The following is a 23740-nucleotide window of genomic DNA, read 5'->3' on the forward strand; positions in this document are numbered from 1 at the left end:
CGCAGCGGCTAAATTTGCATGTTGCCTTGGCGACAGCGGGTGGAGTCGTGGTTATTCATGAGGAGAGGCCACGCCCCCTCGAAGAGCGCGAAGCCAATGGGAGAAACACTGCCAGCTCGGCTTGTTTTCTACACATACACACACACAACAGAGCCCGCTCGACGTGTCCGGGGTCAGCTGTCCAATAGGAGAGCTGGCTTCGTGACAAACAACCTTAACAGCCAATCGCATAAGGGATCCCATAGGTTTGGGTGGGACTAAGTGCTGCAGCAGAGCCCCCCCTGGTGGGTGGGCATTCTCTCGGGCTGGCCAATGAAAGAGAGGAAATTTTACACACTGATAGGTGTGTCAGCCAATGGAACAGGGTGGGAGCGAGCCTGGTGTCCCTGCAGTTCCCGGGACCTGCTGTCCCGGCCTGTCGTGCCACCAGCTCCCGGAGTTCGCAAAGGACCCCGCCGCCCCTCCTGCCCGGGCTCCAAACAGAAAGCCCCTACACCTGCTCGCCACGCGAGCCCGCCAGGCAGGACGCCAGCACCAAGGAGGAAACCCCTCTGGCTGAAGGGCTCTGCGGACTAGCAGGTGAACCCTGCAGAGCGGCGGGGAAAGCTGCCTGTCCTGCTCCTCCTTCTGGCCACACGCACGCTTGTGGCACCATCGCCACTAGCGCCAGCCTGTGGCACAGAACGAAGACGGGGAAGGATTTACGTTTGTTTATTCAGCGGGCGGTGACACGGCTTTCGCTCGTGTCCCGGCTCGTTTTACCGCTGACGTCAGAGGGGGCGGGGCTGACGTCGGCGCGTGCGGAGGGCGGGGGGGCGCGCGCGTGTGTGTGCGTGCGTGCGTGCGCGAGAGTGGCGCGAGCGGGGCCCGGCGCGCGCGTGCGCCGGCGCGGGGCGGCCCGAGGGGCCGAGCGGGCGGTGAGGAGGTGGCGGCGGGACCCGACCGGCCTGGCCTGGCCCGGCTCGGCCCGGCCCGGCCCGGCCCGGCAGGGCCCCTCCAACCCTCCCCAGGGGAAGGGCGGGCGCCTCGGCCCGCCAGCGAACCCCGAAGGGCTGGGTGGGGGTTAGACGGGGGCCTGTCCTCAGCGCGGTGGGCTGCGGGGGTCGCTGGGCCTTGGTCGTGGGAAGTGGTTCCCGCCTGGGGCGCTGCTGTTGTTGTTGTTGTTTTGGTGTAGTGGTGGTGGTTGTGAGGGCGTAGGGTGGGGAGGGGCGGGGTGGGAAGGTGCGAGGCAGGCCGTGGGGCTGGTCCCGCCTGCCCTACCCGCGCTCCCACGGGCTTTGTGCTGCCTCTGGTTGCTAACGGAGACTTCCCTTTGTCGGAGCGCAGGGTGACCTGTGAGGAATCGCCTTCCCCGCAGCCTGGACTTGGGTTTCTCGTGGCCTAGCAAGAAGTGGTTTCCTTTCTCGAGCTGTTGGCATCTTCCTACCGGGATTCAGTTGTTCCCAAAGGAACGGAGGAATGCAGCTGCTAAGTGCTTAACCACCCCGTGCTCCTATAGGCAGTACCAGGCGCTGGCTTCATCTTCTTCCCTTTGGCATTTGGGGGTGGGCCACTCCTTGTTACCTGGTCTGGTTACCTTTTTTAGTGGCGCTATAGACCAAAGGAGATGGAAGAAAAGGAGCGATGTGATAAATTCCAGCTCGTACCTTGTCACTAAGGAAAATCGTATATTTTGACATATAAATTTGTTTTTTTTCTGTGGAGGGGAGGGAAATACTACATTTTATGGGGTATGGGAGGAGGGAGGTTGCAGATCTTCTTGTGGTTTTTAAAACCAGCTGTCAGAGGCAATTACTGAATAAACTGAAGCACAAGAGGAGGATTTGTAAACTGGAAGCAGTGCTAGCCCACAAAAGAAAGGGGCAGTGGGCTGCTGTTGTGACTGTGGAGGCAGAAACTTCAGCCTCCTTCATTTTTCACCACCTACTCTCCATCCACCAATCGAGAAAATGAGTTGTGTGCCATGGAAAGGTGACAAGACCAAATCGGAATCGCCAGAGCCATCCCAGCTACCGCCACAGCATATTTACCATGAGAAGCAACGCAGGGAGCTGTGCGCCCTCCATGCCCTCAACAATGTCTTCCAGGACAGCAACGCCTTCACTAGGGAAACCCTGCAGGAGATTTTCCAGAGGTAGGATGCTCTCTGTACTACCATTAGCTTCCCCTTGTCTTCTGCTGATTGGAGGAATTTTTGGGTGTTATCTGGGGGAAAGTAGAAAGAAAAGGAGGGATTCAGACTGCCACTGCTTTGAACTGAATGTGTCTGGTTTTTTTAACCCTAGCCTTTTTTTTTACCCTCCTCTATGTAGAAATTCTTTCTCATTTTCCTTGTTTCTTAACCTGTTCTGGTTGCCAGTTTTTGGGTCCAAGGGCTGTACTGCAGATGCTGTCATGTGGCTGGAGTGCTCTCTTCCTGTCTACTCACCTTAATGCCTCTTTTACCTGTCTTCCATATTTTTGCCTCTGCCTTGTATAGATAAATTACCTAGATATTAATAATGGATTTGGGGATTACCTTGAGAGACTGGAGGTGGCAGGAATGACTGACAGGTCATCATAAAAACTTACTGACTTAGTACTGCAACACTTAGAAGTTTTTTAGAAATTAGGAGTTCTGTCAAATGAGTGACTCCTTATTTAAGCGGTTCAGTGAAGTTCTTCAAATATTATGGGCTTTTTTTCCCCATGAAGTAAGACTCTCTGTACTCTTTCAAACTGGATTTAATTTCAGTAGCTGGATGCCTGTTTCCTGTGGCATTGCTAAATGTTTCCCAGGAGCTTCAGTTAATTAATAAAGTGGGTTTGAGTTTTACAGGAATAAATATAAATTATTTATGTGGCCCATGCAATAGCTCATACTTTGCTAAGTGTTTATTTCATGGTGTTTTGATGCTCTATGGAAATTCTTCATAAAGGTGTGAGCTTTTATAAGTTCTGGTGACCCACCACTGATGAAGCTAAGTGATAATATAGGAAAAGGACTCTCCTCTGATAATCAAACTGCAGATGTTGTAAACATCATGTGAGTTGTGGGTGAATACCTGTTACCAGCAGTTGCCAGCATCTTGTGTTGGTGATAGGTAGGAGATCCCACATCATGGCAGCACGTGCTGTGGGATGAGGCAGTCGTGGTACCTTGTGCTGATGAGCAGGGAACTGTGAGCTTCTTGCTGCTTTCCTGAAAACTGGCAAATTTATGAAACTGGTGCTTGACTCATCAAACTCATGCCTGTCTTTGGCAAAAGAATGTGGTGAAAGACAATAGCAAGTATCAGATTGAAATGCTTTTTATTATAGCATTGTAGATAAAATTCCTGCTGGTGGAGTGGAGCTGGTCCATGGCAGGCTCAAGGCACTCTTTTTCCAGCGTAAACACACTGTGGTTTTGTTCCAGAGCAGCAATTGTCAGAATCTTAATCACAGCTGGATTGCTCTTGGCCTGAAGCAAACAAAGGCAGTTCATGTGGTAGAAGGAGTGTGATGATCTAATTAGTTGGCTTTCATGGCGTTTGGTGAGACAGAATTAGTGTGCAGCATGAAACCTCTCAGAAAAAGACTGGATATCAGTATTGTTGCACCTCTTTACCTAGAAGGGAGAGTTGGTCTTTTATTTCAACCTGGAGTTGTTCCATCCTAATATTCAGATACACAGATTGATTCAACCCCGTGGTAGTATGAATATACATGCAAAATTCCTCTTAGAAATGGATGAGCTATAAGCTATGCATAAGAATTGCCACTGCCTTTCTGTTTCTGTTGGGTGACTACTTGTGTGTAGCTCTTTGACTTTAAGAAGCATGAATTTAGTTGCCCTTTTTATGTTACTTGTCTTTTCCTGTGGATACTCACATTCTGTGTATTGATAAAGGACTGATGAATGTTTTTAATAACCTGAAAAAATGTTGAGGTCTGATTTTTAAACCTGGTATCGACAAGGTAATGAAATCACAAATAAGCTCTCTAGCTTTTACCACATTCCTTGGAGAATGATTGAACCACATTGCTTAATCATTAGCTTCCCTTTTGCTGCATCCTGTCGTGTAAGGCCAGGGTAGCCTGATGATTATCATCTCAAGAATATGCCAGAATTTGCTCTGGGCACCCCTCTGATTTTGTGGTCTTTTCCCCTTTACTCTAAAACAAGAAATACCTTTTCGATGTTCCTCTGGCTTTTGTTGCAGGTGGTATGATTACATGTTCCAAGTGTTGCATGGCAATACAAGCAAAATCTCTTTGCTTCACTGGAGTCTACATATTGAGACTTGATTAGGAAAGACAGCTGCATGCAGGAATCTTGGAGCCCCTTGTGTTAAGACAACATGTTGATGAAAGTTTCTGATGTAGAAAGATCAGGAGGATTATTACCCGGATTTCTGTCCAACTTTGTCAGTCTTCCTCAGCTCAGTGGCTTGATAAAAAACCCAAAACAACAGTTTAATTCCTTGCCTAATCAGAATCCTTCAGCTGATGATTGTGGACCCTGCTTGGGTATTGTGGGTCAAGATGTTGAGGTGGTTCTTGGGGCAGGTTTGCTCACAGGTGCCAGTTTTTTGTTGCCCATGCTGGTCACCTCATCAGATTTCTGGGGCTCTGAAGTTATGTGAAGGAACAAAGATAAATGTGTTCTTTCAGCTCTTGAATGAACTTGTCTCTGGAAAATGGTGCCATGAGAGGGTGCTTCTACATCCCAAAGGACTCTCTGAATTTTAAGGTTTTCCTTGCTTTCTGCTGCTCAGGAGAGTTGGTAGGTTGAAGCAATGATCTTGAGGGATTAGCTGTAGCCAGATGATCTTGTTTTATGGAGATGCTGGAAGAGCTATGACAAGCTGCAGGTTCTATCTCTGTGATTAGTAAAATACACCCCCATGGTGGGTATTAACAACTTTTCCTCTTACCGTGGTATTGTGGACTCCTCTCCCTTCTGTAATGAGCACGCTTCTCAGTCTGTTCTGCTGCAGAAAAACTCACAGCTGAAGACAAAGGCCTGTCTGTAGCCTCTCCAGCTTTGGTTGCTCTGAATTTCCCTACTCAGTCCACTGCTTTCTTCTTGTCAAATGCCTTATGCTGTCACGGTGACACTGAAGACGGGGAAATAAAGTCTCCACAGCTGGTTAGGCAAGAAAGCTGAGATTGCTTTATTCAGCGTGCTGGGTGCATGGGGATCACTCCACCAAACGTGCACCCAGCAGTGTCTACCAATCATATAACCAGACCAGGTTATATGCATGAAAACAGTATATATTCACTGTCTTTCTATTACAAATGCATTATATTTCCTGAATACATGCATATATGATAATTATTTCCATGGATTTATTTGGATATCAGTAGGGGTCTTTTGAGGGTGTTTGGTGGTCATTTGGGAACATGCCATTCCCCAGATTTTCCACTTATGGTTCTGGATCCTCTAATGAATCTTTTCACCTTGAGAATATCTCAAGTATGTTGTCAGGTCATGATGCATTTCTCTTATCATTCTTTGCCCTGGTACTCCTATCTTTGTTCTCAAAACTAAGTTCTCAAAACTAAGACATCTACTAGTACATCTTAATCACTGATAGAGGTAAATAAGGAAGTGCTAGCTGGTACAAAACGATTAGTCACAGATGTAGGGAGTTAACACAAAGCCACATTAATCTCTGGCATTTTTACAAAGTACTATATGGTACAAAACGAAGCATTAATAACAGATCTAGGGATCAAACACTATTGTGTTAAAAAGAATTTTCCAACATCTTCTGCCACTGCTGCATAGATACCTTTTTAAAGAAATATAATTTGTTGGGTAACAAGGGCAGGAAAGCAGAAGGGCTGAGGGATTTTCAGTGGATAAAATACGTCTGCAGAATATGCAGTGTGCTAAAGGCTGAGAGAAAAATGTGCAGGTATATTAGGAGTTTTGGAGATGGAGTTGACTGGAGGAGGAGACAGGTAAAATACTTGTTTGGATGATACGAAATCTGAACTTTGCACTAGTAGAATTAATGGCCTCCTTGTCAGTGGAAAGAGCAACTCATCACAACAGAATTCATCTGAGGCTTGGCTTTCTTTGGACTGGCATTATGTGACTGTGTTGTTCTCTGCTCCCAGTTTTCCCCATGCTTGCTTTTCCTGCTGTCATCTTCATAATAGTACATCCTGTTGTTTTCTCTCCTTACAAAATTTCTTGGGTGGGGGGGAGCATAAAACTGTAGAAGTGGCTAATGAGCTCTTTTTGCCACACATCTCCATGTTATATCTCAAGTCCGTTATCTGAACTTGTGCAAAGGCCGTTGTGTATTTTGGCATGTAACCTCATAGGAGCCCACAGCTTCCTCACAAGAGGAAGTGAAGGGGCAGGCATTGATATCTCCTCTCTGGTGACCAGTAACAGGACCTGAAGATATGGCATGAAGCACTGTCAGAGAAGGTTTAGGTTGAATTCTAGGAAAAAGTTCTTCACCCAGAGAGTAGTTGGGCACTGGAACAAGCTCTCCAGGGAAATGGTAACAGCACCAAGCCTGACAGAGTTCAAGAGGTGTTTGGACAATGCTGTCAGGCACATGGTGTGACTCTTGGGGTGTCCCGTCTTGGACCAGGAGTTGGACTCTGTGTGGATCACTTCCAATTCAGGATATTCTGCAATTATATGAACGTGATGGACTGTGGTTCTGCATTTTTAGATGCTGTAGTAATGCAAGTAATGTCTAAGCAAACTTAAAAGTCAAAGCTGAAGAGATTTGTTTGCATCAGGATTATCTGTTTAGTTACCTACAGCAACAGATATTTTTTTATCATCTAGCAACAGCAACACTTTGGAAAGCTCCCAACCCCAAGTATCTTCACAGCTTTGTGTCTGAATACTTGTTTCATTTACCAGTGGAGGAGGAAGAACAACAACCTTTCCTGCAGCCAACTTCCCCTACCTCTTTTTCTCATCCAGTCTTCAAGACTGCTGTTGACTGTTGAACTCTTGAAATTGTAGCAGCCATTGTCTTAAATAGCAAACTGGCATTTACTCAAACTGTAAATTGAGGAAAAATCATGACTTAATCATCCTTCAGAAGTACCAGTTCACGGGGTAAGGGAGGAAGAGCTTTGTGATTACTTTCATGTCAAAAGCAGGATTTTTTGAGGCTTTGTACATAAAAGTTATTCTTAATGCGTTTCTTAGTTCCCTCAGCCCGTTTGATGAAGGATAAGGGGGGGTGGAATAGTTTGTGTTTAAACACAAAACTGCTGAAAAATTTACACAGCAAGTAGCTCCTTCCAGTAGTGGAATACAGGTTCAGCAAACACCTGCTAGAGCAGTCTCCTCTTCTGTTCGCAGGCTGTCTCCCAACACCATGGTGACCCCCCACAAGAAGAGCATGCTGGGGAATGGAAACTATGATGTGAATGTGATTATGGCAGCACTTCAGACCAAAGGCTACGAGGCGGTTTGGTGGGATAAGCGAAGGTACTGAGAAGTTGTGTAATTCTGCAGGTGGCTACTGTTTGTAAAAATGAGAAAGAGATTGAAGTGAAAGCACCAGAACATAATCGGTTGATGTCTTGTGTTCTGCACTCTTTCAGGGATGTTAACGCCATTGCCCTGTCTAATGTGATGGGCTTCATCATGAATCTGCCCTCCAGCCTTTGCTGGGGCCCCTTGAAGCTCCCCCTCAAGCGACAGCACTGGATCTGTGTCCGGGAGGTGGGAGGCACCTACTACAACCTCGACTCCAAGCTCAAGGTGCCCGAGTGGATTGGAGGTGAAAGTGAGCTCAGGTAGGATTTCTTCTAATCCTTCCCTGTTGGAGGTAAGAAGTCTGTCCTTAAACAGCTGGTGATTGAAACATGTATGGCTGACCTTCAGTAGTAAAAATTTGAGAGTAATAAGGTTCTTCTGCCTCCACTTGGATTTACACTCCATTTGTGCAAAGCTAGGGAAATTATTTTTGGCAGTGGTGTCTCTGTGAGCTCAGGAGAGCTTGACTTGGTGTCTTACGTGTCTGGCTCTGTCAGTGGCAAAGGTAGAGGCCACCTCTGGTATTAGTGGGTGACACCTGCAACACGATGTGCTGTGCCCTGCTCCCTCCTCAAACATGACAGTATCAGCATTCTTTGCCTCCTTAGTAACAATCAGTATGTTTCCAACAAAAGGCTTTCCAGACTAAAAGTGCATCCTTATCCCTGACAGCAGTAAAGAGCTGTTTGTTAGGAATCACTTTTCCTATGTAAGCATACACTGCCCTTCTGGCTTGGCTCCCCTTCCCTCTTCAATCTCAACACAAGATGATCATTGTCAATACTTTGTAAAGTTTCACCTGCTCTTGATTGCTGTTTAGTTTCCATTCCATCATGCTGTAATCCTACTAGCAGCTTTGCTTCCTTGATTAGACTTGTTCTGGGATAGGGACTGCACATGTGCAGTGTTTGCAGAGCCAGCCATGCCATTGAAGTTTTGGTGAATTTCTGGGGTAAAGTAACTCTCTTACAAAATTATACTGTGCAGAGGTTCTGGTGGATTTTATCGTAGATGTGTTGTTCTTCAGCAGTAAGTAAGGGCTTTCTCTACTGGGAGTTTTGGAAATCTGGACCAAAATATATTGGAGAAAATGTTGATTTTTCATATTTATTGGAAGTAATCCAAGTTTGGTATTAGAAAAAGCTTAGATGCAGAAAGAAAAAAAAAAACATGTCAAATGACTAAATGGTACAATGCTCCTTAAAGACATCTAAATGATGGGGTGTTCTTTTCTGACAAGAAAAACATTTTTCCCAGATTTGTTGAAATTATTTTAAATTAAGGTGGGATTCTTGATCTTGGGACTGTGAAGAAACTAAACTTGGTTTTAATTGTTTTTCTTACCTTGGAAAGTAAGAAAGTGGCATCTATGTAGACTCATCTCTGTTGAGGTTAAGATAATGTCTATCTGATTATGTGAATTTTCTGGGTAGAGATGGTTGAATTTATTGGGGCAAATTTAATATTTGTTTGTCATAATTTTTCTGTCATAAAATAACTAAAGATAGTGGGGTTTTCCCTCATTTCTTGCCATGTCTGAATAGTTAGTTGCATTTAGTCATTGTTGCAGATGATGAAGTTCTACATTCAGTAGTACTTGTTTCTGTTTCTCTTTATGATAGGAAATTTTTGAAACACCAGCTGAGAGGAAAGAACTGTGAACTCCTGTTGGTGGTGCCAGAGGAGGTGGAAGCACATCAGACCTGGAGAGCTGACGTGTGACCTGGGCCGACTGTCCTCCCACTACAGTTCTTCCCCTTTACTGAACTCCTGATGTCCTAAAACCTGGATAATGGGTGCCCCGACTCTTCTCATCTGGAATTTCCTTTGTTAGGCTCTTCTCTTCCCTCCTTGGTGTAATAGGGCAATGGCACAGGACATTGGGAGTGGTGGGTGGGGAAGAGCTGAGGGCAGAGCAGAGGAAACTGGAAGCCAATCACTTTAATTGCACGGTGGATGAGCTGCAGTGCCCTTTGGACAGCTGGAAGGCATCGAGCTCTTGAAAAACTGGGCTGGGGGAAAGTGCCTGGAAACCGTGGGCCTCCATTTCCCCATGTGGTTCAAGGCTGCCTGTGGTGGAACGCTGCTTCCTCCAGGGCTTGTCAGGAAGGAGCAGGGGCTGAGCATGCTGCCACCTCTTTACAGTTCTCTCCCTCCAAAACAAGTTGTCATGAAGACATTTGCAATTCCTAAGGGTCTCTCAGGACACTCAAAACACTAGCAATGGTACGGTGCTCAGCACGACCCTCTGCTTCTTAGGGCTGGTTTGTGCCAGGAATTAGGAAACAATAATAAAACCAGTGTCATCTTCCACTAAATTCTTTAGGTAGCTAGAGGATTCTTCCCCAGGGTCTCCAAGGATTTATGTATGTGGTGAGCGGTTGTCTGGCAGTGTGTCTGGGTAAGGTGACGTGGAAACAGCAGGCGCAGGCTGACTGAGGAGTATCAAGTTTCTGGACTGGAGAGAGGCCACAGTCTGCTTGGGTTTCTTTCGTGCTATGGCGAGGTTTTTTTTACTATTTTTTGACAGTTAGATTGGTTTTCTGCATGGTCACCCAGTAGTTTAGGGGCTGCTTGGAGAGAGGAATAAAGCTGAAGAGGTTTTCAAATAAATTAATTCCCTTTTATTTTCCTCTCTCCACAAGTCTAGCCCACAGTCATGGATGTCACGTGAAATGAAAGAGGTCAAGTTATAAAATAAAACTGGGCTGAGGAAGGGAGCCTTTGTAGCAGTCAGTTTTGCCCTTTTATTGCTACCATCCACTGGTGTGGGAGCTGCAGAGGGTCCACCAGAACTTTCAGGCTTTGGAGACACCCTGGCTTGGTAGTTGAACCAACCTCTCCTTTAGCGTTGGACAACAAACATTCCATTAATGGGTGAATTGCTTTTTCCTGCCTTCCATGGGGAAGAGAGACTAGACACGGAGACATTAGGAGGAATCTCTACTGGCTGCTTCCCAGTCACCCAGGAGAGCTGTAGCTCAGCCATGCCTTCTATAGCAGGAGGAGGAAATGCTGAATTTGGAACTGGCTTTGTTGTGTTTAGTGCTTCCTGGCTGAGCTGCTGTTTGCTTCCATCTTTACACGTCTTGGTTGAAAAGCAACCTCTGGGACGTAATGGAGCTTGAAGGATCCTGTTCCATCATGCAGGAAGCTCTCATTACTGGTGTTTGAGCTGGTGAAAGGAAGGATTGTAATGATCTTTTCTCAGTTATTTTTCTCTTCAGAACTCTGCAAATGCATGAGCAGGTGCTCAAACCTGAGAGACCACCAAAGTGGCACCATTCCAACAGAGAACAGAGGCCACATGACGACAGGACGATAGTGTTTGCTGACCCCTGGACATCTGGCAAGCACTGTTGCAGTCCTTTGAGCACAGCCTCCCACAGTCAAGGGCAAATGGCTCTTATGTTTTAAAAAGTCCTATTTCGTAACACATTCCAATGACCAATACCAGCTGGCAGAGTTTTTAAACACTTTCCAGGCAGGATGTTCAGCCTGCAGGCATTCTGCTCCTGACTTGAAGCCATTTCTTCAAGAGGGGAAAATATAAATCTCAACAGCAACATTTTCTATGCTGATTGAAGTTGCACTTTGGAGAAAAACCCTGTTTGCATGGAAACTGCAAGCCAATGGATCAGTGCACAATATGCAAAGATGTTTTAAAATACTTAGGGGCTGCTTTCCCGGGGGAGAAACAGTGTGATCCAGCTGCTCAGGTAAAGGGAAAGTGTATGATCACATCCCCGTGGGAGGTGAGGCTACTGTGCCCGAGGGTGGGTGAGCTGGTCCAGTCCCACTGCTCGGGAGCGGGGAAGCCCCTCTTTGTTTCCTTGCTTGTTTGGTTTTGTTAGAGCCTTGTCTTGGGTTTGTTTACAGAGATGTATTTTGTTTAACCAAATATTAAAAATGGAAAAAAAAAAAAGTTTCCATATAAATGTCCTATCACTTCTGTATGTTCAATTGAATTGTTCTGTAACAAAGTATGTAAAGGATAAATAAATTTTTTTTCTTTGGTTATAAAACCACCACATTTCTGTGATTTAAGGACCTTGAACGGTGGATACTGGTGCTGAGGTAGGATCACCTCCCAGAGAATTCCCTTAAGCCATGCAAGGCTTCCCCACCCCTCTGAAGGTGACAAAGCCACATTGGCCCCTTCTGCACTGCCAGGCTGTGCATGAAATGGAGAGATCCCTACCCAGAAATCCCCCAGCAGCTCTGAAAGAACTGAGCCTCCCTCAAGGACATCTATTAAAACCACACTGCTCAGGTTGGATTTATTTAATATTCCATACAAAAAAATACGCAGCTGATGTCTGTTCTACTTTATGAGGCAGAGAATCTGCGTGGATGTGATCGTCTCAAACCTGGCCTGCTGCTCCCTCGGTTCTCACACACACACAGCTGCAGTGAAAGTGTTTCTGCAGATGCATCTTCCCAAAGAGTATTTTCCACGGGGTATTGATTGCCACCAGCACCCCTCCTTCCTCTGCTGGGAAAGTCACACTTCCTGCCCACCACTGTCTTTCAGCTCCAAAGCAGGCAGGAAAGCATTTGTTGTGTCTGACTGGTGCTTTTCAAAGCCTGACCTGTGCCCCAGGGTGTTTTCTGCGGGCAAGAAGCTGGCAGAGGAGCTCCCCCGGTCCAAGTCTGTAACTGGTTATGGCATAGTGATTGAATAAAAGGAAATACTCATGATTTCTAAAGGAGAGGGGGATGCAGACAGGAGCCATCATCAGGTCCAGAGGGGGGCTTCCCTCCCTCGTTATGAACAGGTCAATGTCCCAAAGGAGAACCAAAAATAAAAAGAAAAAATGCCCTGGCCCAACAAATCAACAGTTCAATATATCATAATCACAAGGTCTTCCCACTTGACACTTGATATGAATCCAACTCAGCTTCCGCAAATTAGATTTTTCCAGACAGCGGAGGCAGGGCCCCTGGCATTCCCCCTGAGAGCCCCGTGTTGGGTCCGAGGAGGATCTGGAAAGAAAACAATTGGTTGAGGGGTTTCAAGGACACAAGACAGCCTTGCCATGCTGCCCCCCTCCTATAGGTACTGGTGGCACTTTGCAGCTCCAGTCCCGTGCCTGCTGCAACAGCCAAGGTCAGCGCCCGACCACACCCCCTATTTCAATGCCTCACAGCGTATTTTGGCTGGTGAAAGCCAAAAATACGGGATTGCTGTCAGCCTGACATTGGGAAGCAGTAGGATTGTCCAATTAGAACATCCAGCCAGAGAATCTGGTGGAATTAGTGAGGCCACAGACTGAACCCTTCTCCCCAGGCTCCCAAAGCAGTGGGAAGTGCAGGCACTCCGGGGCAGGGCCGGGAGAGAGAGCTGGCCTTCCTGCCTCACCTGTCGCTGCTGCAGCTGCTGCTGTTGCTCCATCTGCAGTTTTTCGGTTTCAAAGACGACAGGAAGAACCAATATCATGAAGGAGGTGGTCCCAATCCACAGAGCTGCCCTAGAGAATCTATCAAGCAGAAAGAACCCTAAGAATCAGTTCTTACTGGCACAATTCCGCGTTTCCCTTCCGTGCCTCAACCATAAACCTGCCTCCAAATCCAACCCAAGCTCCGGGGCATCTCCTTATCCCCGCCCTGCCCAAGCCGCCCATAAACAAAAACCGTGGCTCTGCCGTTCCCCGCAGGCCCCGCACTGCGCTACCAGCGGCCAAAGCCACCGCGAAAACCGGCGGAGCCACCCCGCGCCCCCGCTCTGCTCGCCGGGCCAGCTCCGAGGGGCTCCGGCCCGGTCCGCCGCCCCCTCACCTGTACATCTTCTGCGCTACCGTCAGGGACAGGTCGAACGTAGCCCCAGCCGCCGATCGGACGCTCTCGGGGAACATCTCCGTGAGTCCCCACAGCCGCTCCGCCAGCGTCTCGTCCAGCTGCGGGCGGCATCACCATGTCAGGCCCCACCGCACGGCCCTGCACGCCCCGCGGGGTCATCGCGCCCGCCCGGCCTTCCCCGCTGCCCGCCCCGATACCTCTTCATCGTCCTCCTCCTCCTCGTCGAGCTCGTCCTCCAGCTCCTCGGCCTTGCCCGCGCCGCCCTTGGGCAGCAGCTCCTCCGGGGACAGGGACGCCGCGGCCGCCATCGCCACCAGACAGGACGGAAGGAGCGGCGGCCAGAGCGCCGCCGGAAGCGCAGCGGCCCTCCCGCCACCCAGACCCGGGCGAGGCAGCGGCCCCTGGCGGCCCGGAGGATCACCGGCCACTCCCGCCCCGGCCTCCGCAGCACAGCGCGACGCGTTACAAACAGCCTCAGAACCGGGTTTTAATTCATGGTTTTATGTAAAATACGTAAAACTCTCAGAACGAGCAACTCCAGCATCCTGCTCGCCCAAGGCAGACGGTGAGGTTTGTACAAGCACCTGCGGGCTCTCCAGGGGGAGCGGGCAGAGGTCTCCCCACTTCGATAAGCAGAGAGGGCGAGGAGCAGCCCTCATGGAGACGGATCTTCTCCACTGCCTGTTGTCCGGCTGCCTTAGAGAAGAGGGTACCTAAGCTGGGCTGCAGTGAGGAAACGTAGCAAGGTAAAGTGCTCTGAGGAAAACCGTGTTAATGAACAGCACTGTGGTGCCAAACCAACCATTAGCAGTACCCACGGCACCACACAATGCTGGAGACATCTCGGCACCCGTGGTCCTGTGAAACAAAGTACCTCCACACAGTACCAACATGGCTGGGAGGCCCAAGCCAGCCCCAGCATCCCGTGGGCCAAGACCAGCCTGGCCACCTCTTGTTCACTTCTTCCTCCGGTTATGCTGCTTCAGCTCCTCCAGCTCCTTCTCCATGAGGTGGGACTCGGCCGTGGTCTCAGAGAGCTGGAACGCACAGCAAACAACAGCAGGAGTGAGTTAAAGGCTCTTGAGGCCTTTCCAACTTCACAGCACAACTGAGATTTACAGCCACAAGCCAGGTCCTGCAGGAGGGAATTTGTTCCCTCAGCAAGGGGGAAGCTGCCATGTCACGCTTCACTGAGATCACCTGGAAAACCTGGAGAGCAGCTAGCACTTCTGCTATGTGTTTCGGCCACAAAAGCCATTTTCCAGTTTTAAAACACATGAAGAGTGAGGAAAGAAAATATTTGTTTATTGTGACATAAAGGCTAAATCACTTATTAACTGAGAATAGATGTGTGTTCTATTTCACTGAATGTCTCTCCAGATTTTAAGCATGAAAGCTGTGATCTCTGGGTAAGGTTGAAATTCGGTTTATTTACTGGAAATTCTTTCATCCACAGCTTTACAAATAGGATATATGTCCCACCTCTCATGACAGCAGACGGGAGCTTTAAACTTTTGTGACCAGAAACAGTAGTGGTAACTCAGTTTCATAGTTAGGGCAGAGGACAGAGTGGGAAGAAAATGCCATATTCTGTGCAGAAAGGGAAACAGGAGATACGGCACTTGCAAGGGTTTCCCTCTCCTCAGTCATAGTGCTCGCAACAAACTCTGTTTTGTTTGTTGTTCTGTTTGTGGGGGGAACCTTCCCCTCTTTTCACAGAGGGGATCAGGCTTTACTCCCTCAGTCACTTTGCCATTACACCTGTGTTGCACGGCAGGGTAAAGCAGACAGCGGGGTGCAATGAGAGCAGCCTTCTTCACGAGACCCAGCACCCTTTGCTCAGACATTCCCACTGCTATGGGCAGGCAGGAGTTGGGCAAAGGCTCACCATGTCCAGCAGAATGTCCACTTTCAGCCGAAGTAGGTTGTTTTCTTCCTCTAGCTGTTGGTTTCGTTTGCGCAAGCGCTGAAGTTCCCTGCGATCCCCCAGGAAGCTTCCTGATTCTTGGAGAAAGGAAGGAGGTCAAAATACAGATTGTCAGCCAACCGTGGCTACTTCAGACCAGAGCAAGCTGAGCTGTACTCTACCTGAAACCCAGTGGCCATTTTCAAACTTCAGGCTCTGGCCAGCAAGGTTCATTGTGGGGGTACCGTATTCCAGGCCCAGCTCAACCTCACGGGTAGATCTATCCAGCTGCATGGAGAAGATCATACTCAGAGTTTCATGGAATTCCAGAGCCACCCCCTGCTCTCCCATTTCTTAGTGACTGGCATTCCAGTGGAAAATGCTGGTCCAAATGGCCCTGGAGCCTGGAACCTTACTTTGGTCATGTACTGCTACAATAGTGGACTGGCTCCTCTCACTGCTATCCTTGCACCTTTTCCCACCCACTCCCACCCACTCATCTCCCTGCACTTGGAGACTACTGGTGAGAAGTTTTCAGTGACACAGTTCTGGACTGCAGGTGGGGTGATGATGATTCTTCCCTGAGCTATTCCATTTCTAGCTTCATGTAATCACCAATGATCAGGAATGGTGCTGCACCGCAGGAGGAAAGCAGCACAGTTGAAATAATACAATATACTGAGTTGGAAAGAACCCACAAGGATCACTGGGTCCAGCTCCTGGCCTCGCACAGGACCATCCCCAAGAGCTGCACCATGTGCCTGAGAGTATTGTCTAAACACTTCCTGAACTGTCAGGCTTGGTGCTGTGACCACTGCCCTAGGAAGTCTTCCAGTGCCCAATCACCTTCTGGGTGAAGAACTTTTTTTCTGCCCCAGAAGCAGCTGAGAGCTCTTGCAAGGATTATGGCACTCACAGCAGGAGCCACCCACCTCTGCCACCAAGGCAGCACTCCTGCAGCAAACCGCAGGTGCTGGGACTCACCAGGTGCAGGTTGGACAGCGAGGCCCATTTCCTGGGGGGCGTCTTCTTCGGGCTGAAGGAGTTGCCGAAGAGAGGCATCGCACGCTGCTGGCCAGGCCTACCGTGGGTTCCTGAAGGGGCAGGAGAGATGCAACGGGTGTGAGGCTGTGGGCCAAGAGCAGTGATGTGACAAGGCGGCTGTGCTCCCCAGACAGAGCTCCCCAGCTCTCAGGCCAAGATGGCGATTGGGGGGTCGGGGTCCTGGTCGCCTCCCTGCCGCTGTCACCAGGCAGCACCTGCCCTCAACGTGCACGTCCCTCGCACCTCCGCCGCCACGTGACCGAGCCGGGCGGGTGACAGAGGACTGACGGTGTGAGGTGTCACCCTCCTCCCCTCCGGCCCTCTCCGCCCCCGGCCGGTACCCCCAGCGCCGCGCGGCCCGGCACCTCGGGGGGGCACGGGCCGTACCACCCTACGCGCACGCCGAAGAGCTGGAAGGGGAGCCCCGCGGGGCTCTATTGGCCACATGGGCTACCACCGGAATGCTCCTTTCTTCTGTTTTCCCTCCCGGCATCACTGGCGAAAGCAGCGGGTTGGGCAAGAGCGAAGCCGATGAAGAATACCCCCTACCCCCCATCCCCCCCGCACCGCAGTGGTAGGGTCAGCCCCGCGGTGCGGGGGCGGTTGAGCCGGGCTGTTCCATCGAGCTTCGCCTTAATTCCGGGGGGGCGCACCTTTTCGTCGGGCCACGCCCGCTCCCGGCTCTCGCCGTCCGCCGCCGGTGGGATCCGCCGCGTGTCCCGGGAGCGGTTTGCGGCCGCCGCGTTGCCGTGGCGATGGGATCCGCGGCTCGGCTCCGCCTCCTGTGGTGGAGGGAGACGGGGGCGGAGTGCCGGGCAGGGAGCTTGAGGGTCGGGCTCTGCTCACGGGCGGGTTGCGTCAAACTAGTGCCGTGCTCACCGCGCTTTCCTTATCACCTTCCCTAAAATGCTCGAATAGCCTGGAAGAGTTGTTAAAATTGTTTTTGGTGGTGATTGTTTGTTTAATTTTCTACATAAATAACTAAACGCCATGAGGCAGAGAAGCCCTTCTTGGCTGGGGGCGTGGGGAGAAGAAGTAGAGGAGGTTTGGCGTCCTGGACTGCACGGGTCCAGGGTATGATGGCTGAGGAGCTGGAGAGAGAAGAATCGTACAGAATCACAGAATCAGCTAGGTTGAAAAAAATCTCTGAGATCATCAAGTCCTGTCTTTGACAGAACACCACCGTGTGAACGTAACCATGACCCTAAGTGCCCTGTCCATCTTTTCTCCAACTCCTCCAGGGACCGTGACTCCACGGCAGCAGCTCCTCACACGCCTTCCTTTGAAGCAGTCCCAGCATACTGATTTCCTGTGCACATTGCAAAACCTTCCCTTTCAGCACATGATGAAATAAATTTAGATTCATTGTGTTACTTGCTGGCTTGTATTGCATGGGAGGTGGCAGTGGCAGCTGGTTTGGATATTTTGAATGAATGGCATGGGTATGTAACACATATCACCAACACTTTTTATGTTACAGAGGCAAAATGCCACTTCTAAACTATAAAATAATTCTCCAATATGTTAGAATAGCGATTTGAAGTTACTTGTTTCATTGTTTAAAAAGCTTAGTTGAGGACTTCCTGGGGCTTTCCTGAAAAATTTTGGGTTAATGAGATACTAAGATGCTGACTTTAGTTAAAAGGGAACAATAAAGGGGAAAAAAAAGCAGGGGGCAGGTAGATAAAGGAGGAGAAAAGAAAAGAATCACCAACATTTTGATTTGGTTTGTGCATGTATTAGTACTCCAGGAAAAAAAAAAGTTATCTAATAGTCTTTCATTCCCAGAGTGCTTAATTGGCACCCTGCCTTAAGTGAACCAGAAAATTGCTCGCTTGGAATGAGAATTGGAAAAATAGCACGGTTAAACCCAGTGACTTGAGACAAGAAAAATCTCTACTGCTGCAGTATCTTTCGGTAGTCCAGTTAACCAATATCTGGTTCTTGCAGGACACATGCTATAAAAACAGTTGCCTTCTGACCCAGTATACTAGAGTCTGTGCACTGGAAAGAGGTGATTTTTGCAATAAGAGAAGTGATTATAATGGGGGGGGGGGGAAGTCAACATCCTTAAAAGTAGAATAAAATCTCGCTGTTCAGAGCAAGGTCTTTGTGAAGTAGTTGTGGCTTCTATCACCATTTAATACCCATAGGTGTGTGCATATATTGGGTAAGAAAGATGAAAGAAAGGTCCAGATAAATGAGGGCAAGAACTTTGGAAGAAAAGCTGAGAGCATGTAGAATTACAATTTTGAAATGAGAAAATAAAGGCAGCTTACCTGGGCGCTTATAATAGCCAAAGACCATAGAGGACGGTGAGGAACTGAGCTCAGTTTTCTCGGGGTGTTTTTTTCAGTAATGTTCACCTTTCTAGAAGAAATCTGTATGTTTCAGAATAGTTGTTGCCTGAGTTCTCCTTGTGCTGAGCAGGATGAGTATTCTAGAAATACACTGTAATTACTGTAAAACTGAACTGCCTCATGCATCTGGGGTCTCAGAGTGATTCTCTTACTGCTTCTTTTTGTGGAGTAGAGACTTGGAAAAAGCCAGGCAGCCCATCCCCACTGCCTTGGCATGTGAGGTGAACGCTTCCTTCTGTGCCTGGTTGCTGTGCCCACAGTGGATAATACCTGTGTGAATGGTCTCGTAGTTGGTAGGGCTTATCAACAAGAGGTCAGAAAGCTGCCCCTGGAGACTACGGGAAGGAGGTTCAGTGTTTTGATTTCTGCTGTGATTTGCTTCAGGAATCTCTCTTCTTGTGCATGGTTTGATGAAATTTCATTTCTCGACAGACTCCATTTCCTTGAAAAATGCTGTGGAATTTCCTCACTGTACCAACCTCCCAGGGTATTTTGGCAGCAGCTTTTCATCATTGTTTCTCCACCTACATCAGGTAGATACCAAGACAAGAACTGACTGTTGTTGTTTCTAGCATCGTCTCTCAGTACATTGCAAATACATACATATATGTATTTATATATAGTTTGACATATGATTTTCAGCTATGTTAGAAGCATTATGGTGTAGTAGTATGCATCCTTCTGTTCCTGTCACTCTGTGGGGAAAAGAACACTTAGCACATAGTCTTTCTCCCAGGACAATAACTACAGAGCTCACTTAGGAACTGCAAAAGCCCATTAAATGGTGAAGAACCTGTATGTTACAGTCATTGTGTAAGGAAGCTGCCTATGTTCCCAGGAAGACATCTTTGAGAACACTGGTGGAAGGCTGAAAGATTGACAGGATGAAGATAGGGCTGCAGCACATGGCAGTGTGGAAATTTTGGAATAGACCCAAGCTGTTCTTGGTTGCCTAATTTGGAGCATCTTCTTCAGCTTTTTTGGCTCAAAAGTGATAATCTATAGCTTAGATGTTCTCAGAGCTGCCTCTGACTCCATAGTGTTTCTCTTGCTTTTTTTCATATATGCTGCAGGATTATTATTGTTCTCTGTTATATCAATAATTACAGGGAAACCCCGTCAACTGGTGAATTCAGTAGACTTACTCTGAGGTCAAAGAGAGTATTTATTTTAGTTATTGTATTGAAAGTTGCTACATTGCCAGGTCGTTATGGATAGGTAAGGCTTTATAAAGCTTTACCTATCGGTAACACTTGGTGAGGTAAATGAGACTGAGTTTAAAACCTATAAACTAAAACTTTTTTGGCATATTGAAATTAATTCCCTGCCCAATTAAATTTTTCAGCAGTGAGGTCATTCTTGTTGCTTCAGTGCTGTGCAGTTAATAATGTCCCTTCTTTTAGAATCGTAGATATTAAATACCTCACCTATATTTTCTTGACAAAGCCGACGCTTCTTTTTCTCTCTCTGTGTCTTTATTTCACTATAGCTAACTCAAGAGATGAAAGAATAGCCGTTTCGCTGCTTTGTAAAGAAATGTGCTTTCCTCCCGCTCGGCTGTCACAGATTCCACCACCAGGAGGCCCTCGTTCCAGTGCTAATAGCTAAGCAGAGAAAACACAAGGAGAGTGAAGTGGAGAAACCCATCCGCACAAGAGTAATCTGAAATCAATACTTATCCTATAAAATGAGACTTTCAGAGTACTGTGCAGGCGTCTATTATCTAATTATTGCGAGTATCCTAATATCCAGCTATGATGGATGCCATGACTTTTGGAGATAATGGAATGTCTGTCACAGGTGGTACCCTTCATGGAATAGCTGATTGATAGCCAGGAAGCTTCGTGCCTCTGTCTTCTAGATGGGTCTTAGGAACCTAAAAAAAATTATAAAATGCAGTAAAGCGCGGGTTATATTTCTCATCCCTCATGTGTGTCCTCTATCACCCAACAAATATGCCTTCATCTACTTTGCCTCTGCCTTCTCCCTTTTAGTTACTTACTTATTTAGTGGGTCTTAATTCTCTTTCACTTTTCACAGCTGGCTTTTATAGTGTCCTAAAAGTTCTAAATATCTGCACTAACACTCTTTCTGATTGTTTTATTTTGTTAACCAGACCTTTAAAGAAAGGAGGAAGGAGAAATGTTTTTATCCTTATTTTTTTACAAATCATGCACTTCTTCTCTGCTGGCTTTTCAAAGCTGCAGTCATTACTTTGGCTGAAATGTAGACTTTATTATTCAAAAGAACACTGTGTACATGATCTCTTGACCAAAAAGAATGTAGAGTTGTCATCCTTTTTTCCTTAAACTCTATTTATTTTTCTCTTCACTGCTGAGTCAAGCCTTGTATATCTGCTTCTGTGCTTATTTCCCACGGTTATGTTTCAGTACTGATGAGTCCAAGACACAACTTTGCAATGCAATTTCAGAATGGATGAGAGGTGAGAATAGTTTTGCTTGTCAGGAAAGACAGCTCCTGCAAGCTGTAAGTTACCCTCAGTTGCAAACTGAGTTACCCCTTGTCTTTCAAACTCAGTTCCTGCCCTCCTTCCCTGAATTCATACATACATACAACAGGTTTACATTTGTGTACTTTGGCCTCTCTAATATGTACTAACGTGGAAAACATGTATCCTCTGCTCTAAGAAGCAGAAAAAGTATAAATTAAGCCATGCATGAAATATGCAAAGTTCCTCTGAGGAGGTTTTCCAATCATTGCTCACCATTCTGGCCACACTGTTCACTTAAAAGAGTTTACACAAACATGCAGGCAGTTGAGCCACTCACATGCTCTAGAGAAGAATCCATTACTTCTGACAGAGTTTGCCACAAGGCTGACCTTGGAGACTGGGAGACCAAAGGTTCAGGGAACATGTGCAGCCTACATAGCAGTGAAAGCTTCTGTTAAGCTTTATTTCACTCTGTTCCTATTACCTGGCTAGTCTTTGCTTGCTTCCACATCTGTATTTCATTCTTCTCCTTGAGTATTATTTTCATAGTCAACTGTTTCCATGGCTCACTTAAGATCCCCTTTCTAGGAAATTATGAAATTTAAGCCTCCAGTCTCTATGCTCCTGATGAGCAGATTCAGGGAAAGGGAATACCTCCCAGGATGCCTTGATCTATAGGTCTTACTCTGCACTAATTCTTTGTGTTAGAAAGGTATACCTGTGGATGGTCTCTTACCAAATGCAAAAATTGGAAGTATCGGTCTTTAGATGATGTGGAGTCTGCAACAACATGACAGTGGACTGTGTGGCCCAGAGAGTCCTTTTGGGACATATGCAGATGACGTTGCTTTTCAGGCTTTTGAGGAATGCAGATGACAGCTCACCAATGGTCTGCACTACTCCAGGATGCCAATTTAGAACCCATTCCTATGAGACCTGTAAAAGCCAGTAGTATTTACTGGCAACAGATGGGAGATTTAGTTGGTTTTGGTTTCCTGTCCCAGTTCTGTGTTGTTCCCTGGGGTAGCAAGGGGTGCAAATATGAGACATATTAGGACCACGCAGAAGGTGATCTTGGTAGGTCAACAGCTGTTATACAAGTAGCTGCACAGTGTCAAGTGTGTTCAGCAGTGCTAAAGCTCATTGGTTCAAAAGGGAAAGTGAACCTTGAAAGTATAAATTTTGAATTGCATTAAATACCCAAGCAAAATAAGCCATAATGGAGGGAGCTTCCTCTGCATAAACTGAAAATAAAACATAAACTAAGTCTTGGATTCTAAACTTAAGAGCTGTGTTTTACATTCTACTTTCCTTCCACAGATTCCTTCAAGATGACAAGCAGTTCAGAGAAGACTGGTAAGACTGGTAGGAATGCAGGATAAAAATATATTCACAAATATGTGCGGCCAGCAAGTGGATGTGTCACAGAAGCTCAGGCTTTCATTAAAAGTATTCATTGCTCTTAAGGAAACTTTCTTCATCTGACCATCCAGAAACCACTCTGTCAGTCACACTGGGACTGAAGCCCTTTCTCAGTGGGCAGCTCCAGTGACCCAGAAGTGCCTCACTTGACTCCCTACACCCCCCACACTCCCACAGTCAGACCAGGTTTCCCCTACTGGCTCGAGCCAGGATTTCCCTTAGCAGAGTCTCGCACATCTGGATCTTTAAAATAATTTAACCATGGTGCAACAAAAAAAAAAGCAGCTCGAGCCAGGTCCTCCAAGAAGGGACCCCAAAGAAAGCCCTGGGTTTTTATACCCCACCCCTCCTCCCCCCCCCGGTCTGTGAATGACTCCTGCTGAGTCCTCAGCTCCTGCTGTGTCTCATTATCCGGTCACCTGGCTGTGTCACAGGTCTTGTGCCCTCTGTTGTGCAAAGGGTCAGTGCCAGTTCCTGGCCTCTTGCTGGGGCTCTCATTACCCAGAGCCAAACCTGCGGCTGACACTGCAGCTGCACACCGAGCTACCTGCACTGAATGTGCTCCTCAACACTCTTCAACTTGTTACTATAACTTAAAAGCTTGTCGGCTTGAGGTCGTTGGATTTTTGGGGCGTTTTTTTGATCAATTTTGTCAGATGACATGAAACAGGAGTTGTTCTGTAACCATTCCGAAAGACTTTCTTGAAGTCCTCGGCAGATGTTCTATCACCCTAATTTCAAACACATGCCCACAAGCACCTTTTACACTTCCTCTGCTGTTCAGGAATTCTTATTTATTGCAGGTCATCATTCCCCAGGCAACACTCACTGCCTATATTGTACTCGCTAGCCAAGATCCAAAATCCAAGATTTCCCTGAGAAAAGAGATAAAGGAAAAATGTGGTACAGGGAAAATTATACTTAACTTTGACTTATGCACCAAGTGTTTAAATATTGTGAAGAATCTCATCTTTTTAATGGGAGGGAAGGCATGTCATATTTAGAAACTGGTTCCCAGCTCACACATCTGTGTAATTTGATTCATTTTGGAAATAAAAGCAAATGAAAATCCAAGTCTCTGAAGATTTAAATCTTGTCACTCTGAAAGAAAGGGAAATTGTTTTCATGGGTCAGCAGACAGGCTGTTCTTACAATTCACTCATTCATTTACAGTTGAAGTAATGTGCTACTTCAGTTCCAAGATTAAACAACTGGTAGTGATAACTTGTTGTCAGGGATCATGTCAGGATGTCAAGCCTGGTGTA

The 23740-nt window shown here is 47.2% G+C and overlaps 3 protein-coding genes across 4 annotated transcripts; 1 reads left to right on the plus strand and 2 right to left on the minus strand.

Annotated features, from left to right (window-relative positions):
• Window positions 1-426: 426 nt before the first annotated feature.
• JOSD1 (Josephin domain containing 1) lies at window positions 427-11517 on the plus strand. Its single transcript, XM_088165297.1, has 5 exons — window positions 427-579; window positions 1327-2134; window positions 7313-7441; window positions 7558-7752; window positions 9115-11517. Exons 2-5 carry the CDS (start codon window positions 1950-1952, stop codon window positions 9212-9214), a joined length of 609 nt encoding a protein of 202 aa, XP_088021423.1. The 5' UTR covers window positions 427-579; window positions 1327-1949; the 3' UTR covers window positions 9215-11517.
• A 225-nt stretch (window positions 11518-11742) lies between these two features.
• Window positions 11743-13641, minus strand: TOMM22 (translocase of outer mitochondrial membrane 22). Its single transcript, XM_014885307.2, has 4 exons — window positions 13489-13641; window positions 13271-13389; window positions 12855-12972; window positions 11743-12478 (listed from the first exon to the last, which is right to left on the minus strand). Exons 1-4 carry the CDS (start codon window positions 13597-13599, stop codon window positions 12404-12406), a joined length of 423 nt encoding a protein of 140 aa, XP_014740793.1. The 5' UTR covers window positions 13600-13641; the 3' UTR covers window positions 11743-12403.
• Window positions 13642-13776: 135 nt separating this feature from the next.
• CBY1 (chibby 1, beta catenin antagonist) lies at window positions 13777-20205 on the minus strand. 2 transcript variants are annotated; one of them, XM_014885308.2, is made up of 7 exons: window positions 20029-20205; window positions 18521-19125; window positions 16895-17160; window positions 16182-16291; window positions 15380-15485; window positions 15180-15295; window positions 13777-14328 (listed from the first exon to the last, which is right to left on the minus strand). In XM_014885308.2, the coding sequence occupies exons 4-7, from the start codon at window positions 16257-16259 to the stop codon at window positions 14248-14250; spliced, it is 381 nt and encodes a 126-aa protein (XP_014740794.1). In that variant the 5' UTR covers window positions 16260-16291; window positions 16895-17160; window positions 18521-19125; window positions 20029-20205; the 3' UTR covers window positions 13777-14247. The 2 variants fall into 2 exon arrangements, with proteins under 2 accessions (XP_014740794.1, XP_088021424.1); XM_088165298.1 differs by lacking the exons at window positions 16895-17160; window positions 18521-19125; window positions 20029-20205 and having other exon boundaries at window positions 16182-16446.
• Window positions 20206-23740: the final 3535 nt, after the last annotated feature.

This window comes from Sturnus vulgaris, chromosome 5 (assembly GCF_052056855.1).
Source record: "Sturnus vulgaris isolate bStuVul1 chromosome 5, bStuVul1.hap1, whole genome shotgun sequence".
In the NCBI taxonomy this organism is placed as follows: Eukaryota; Metazoa; Chordata; class Aves; order Passeriformes; family Sturnidae; genus Sturnus; species Sturnus vulgaris.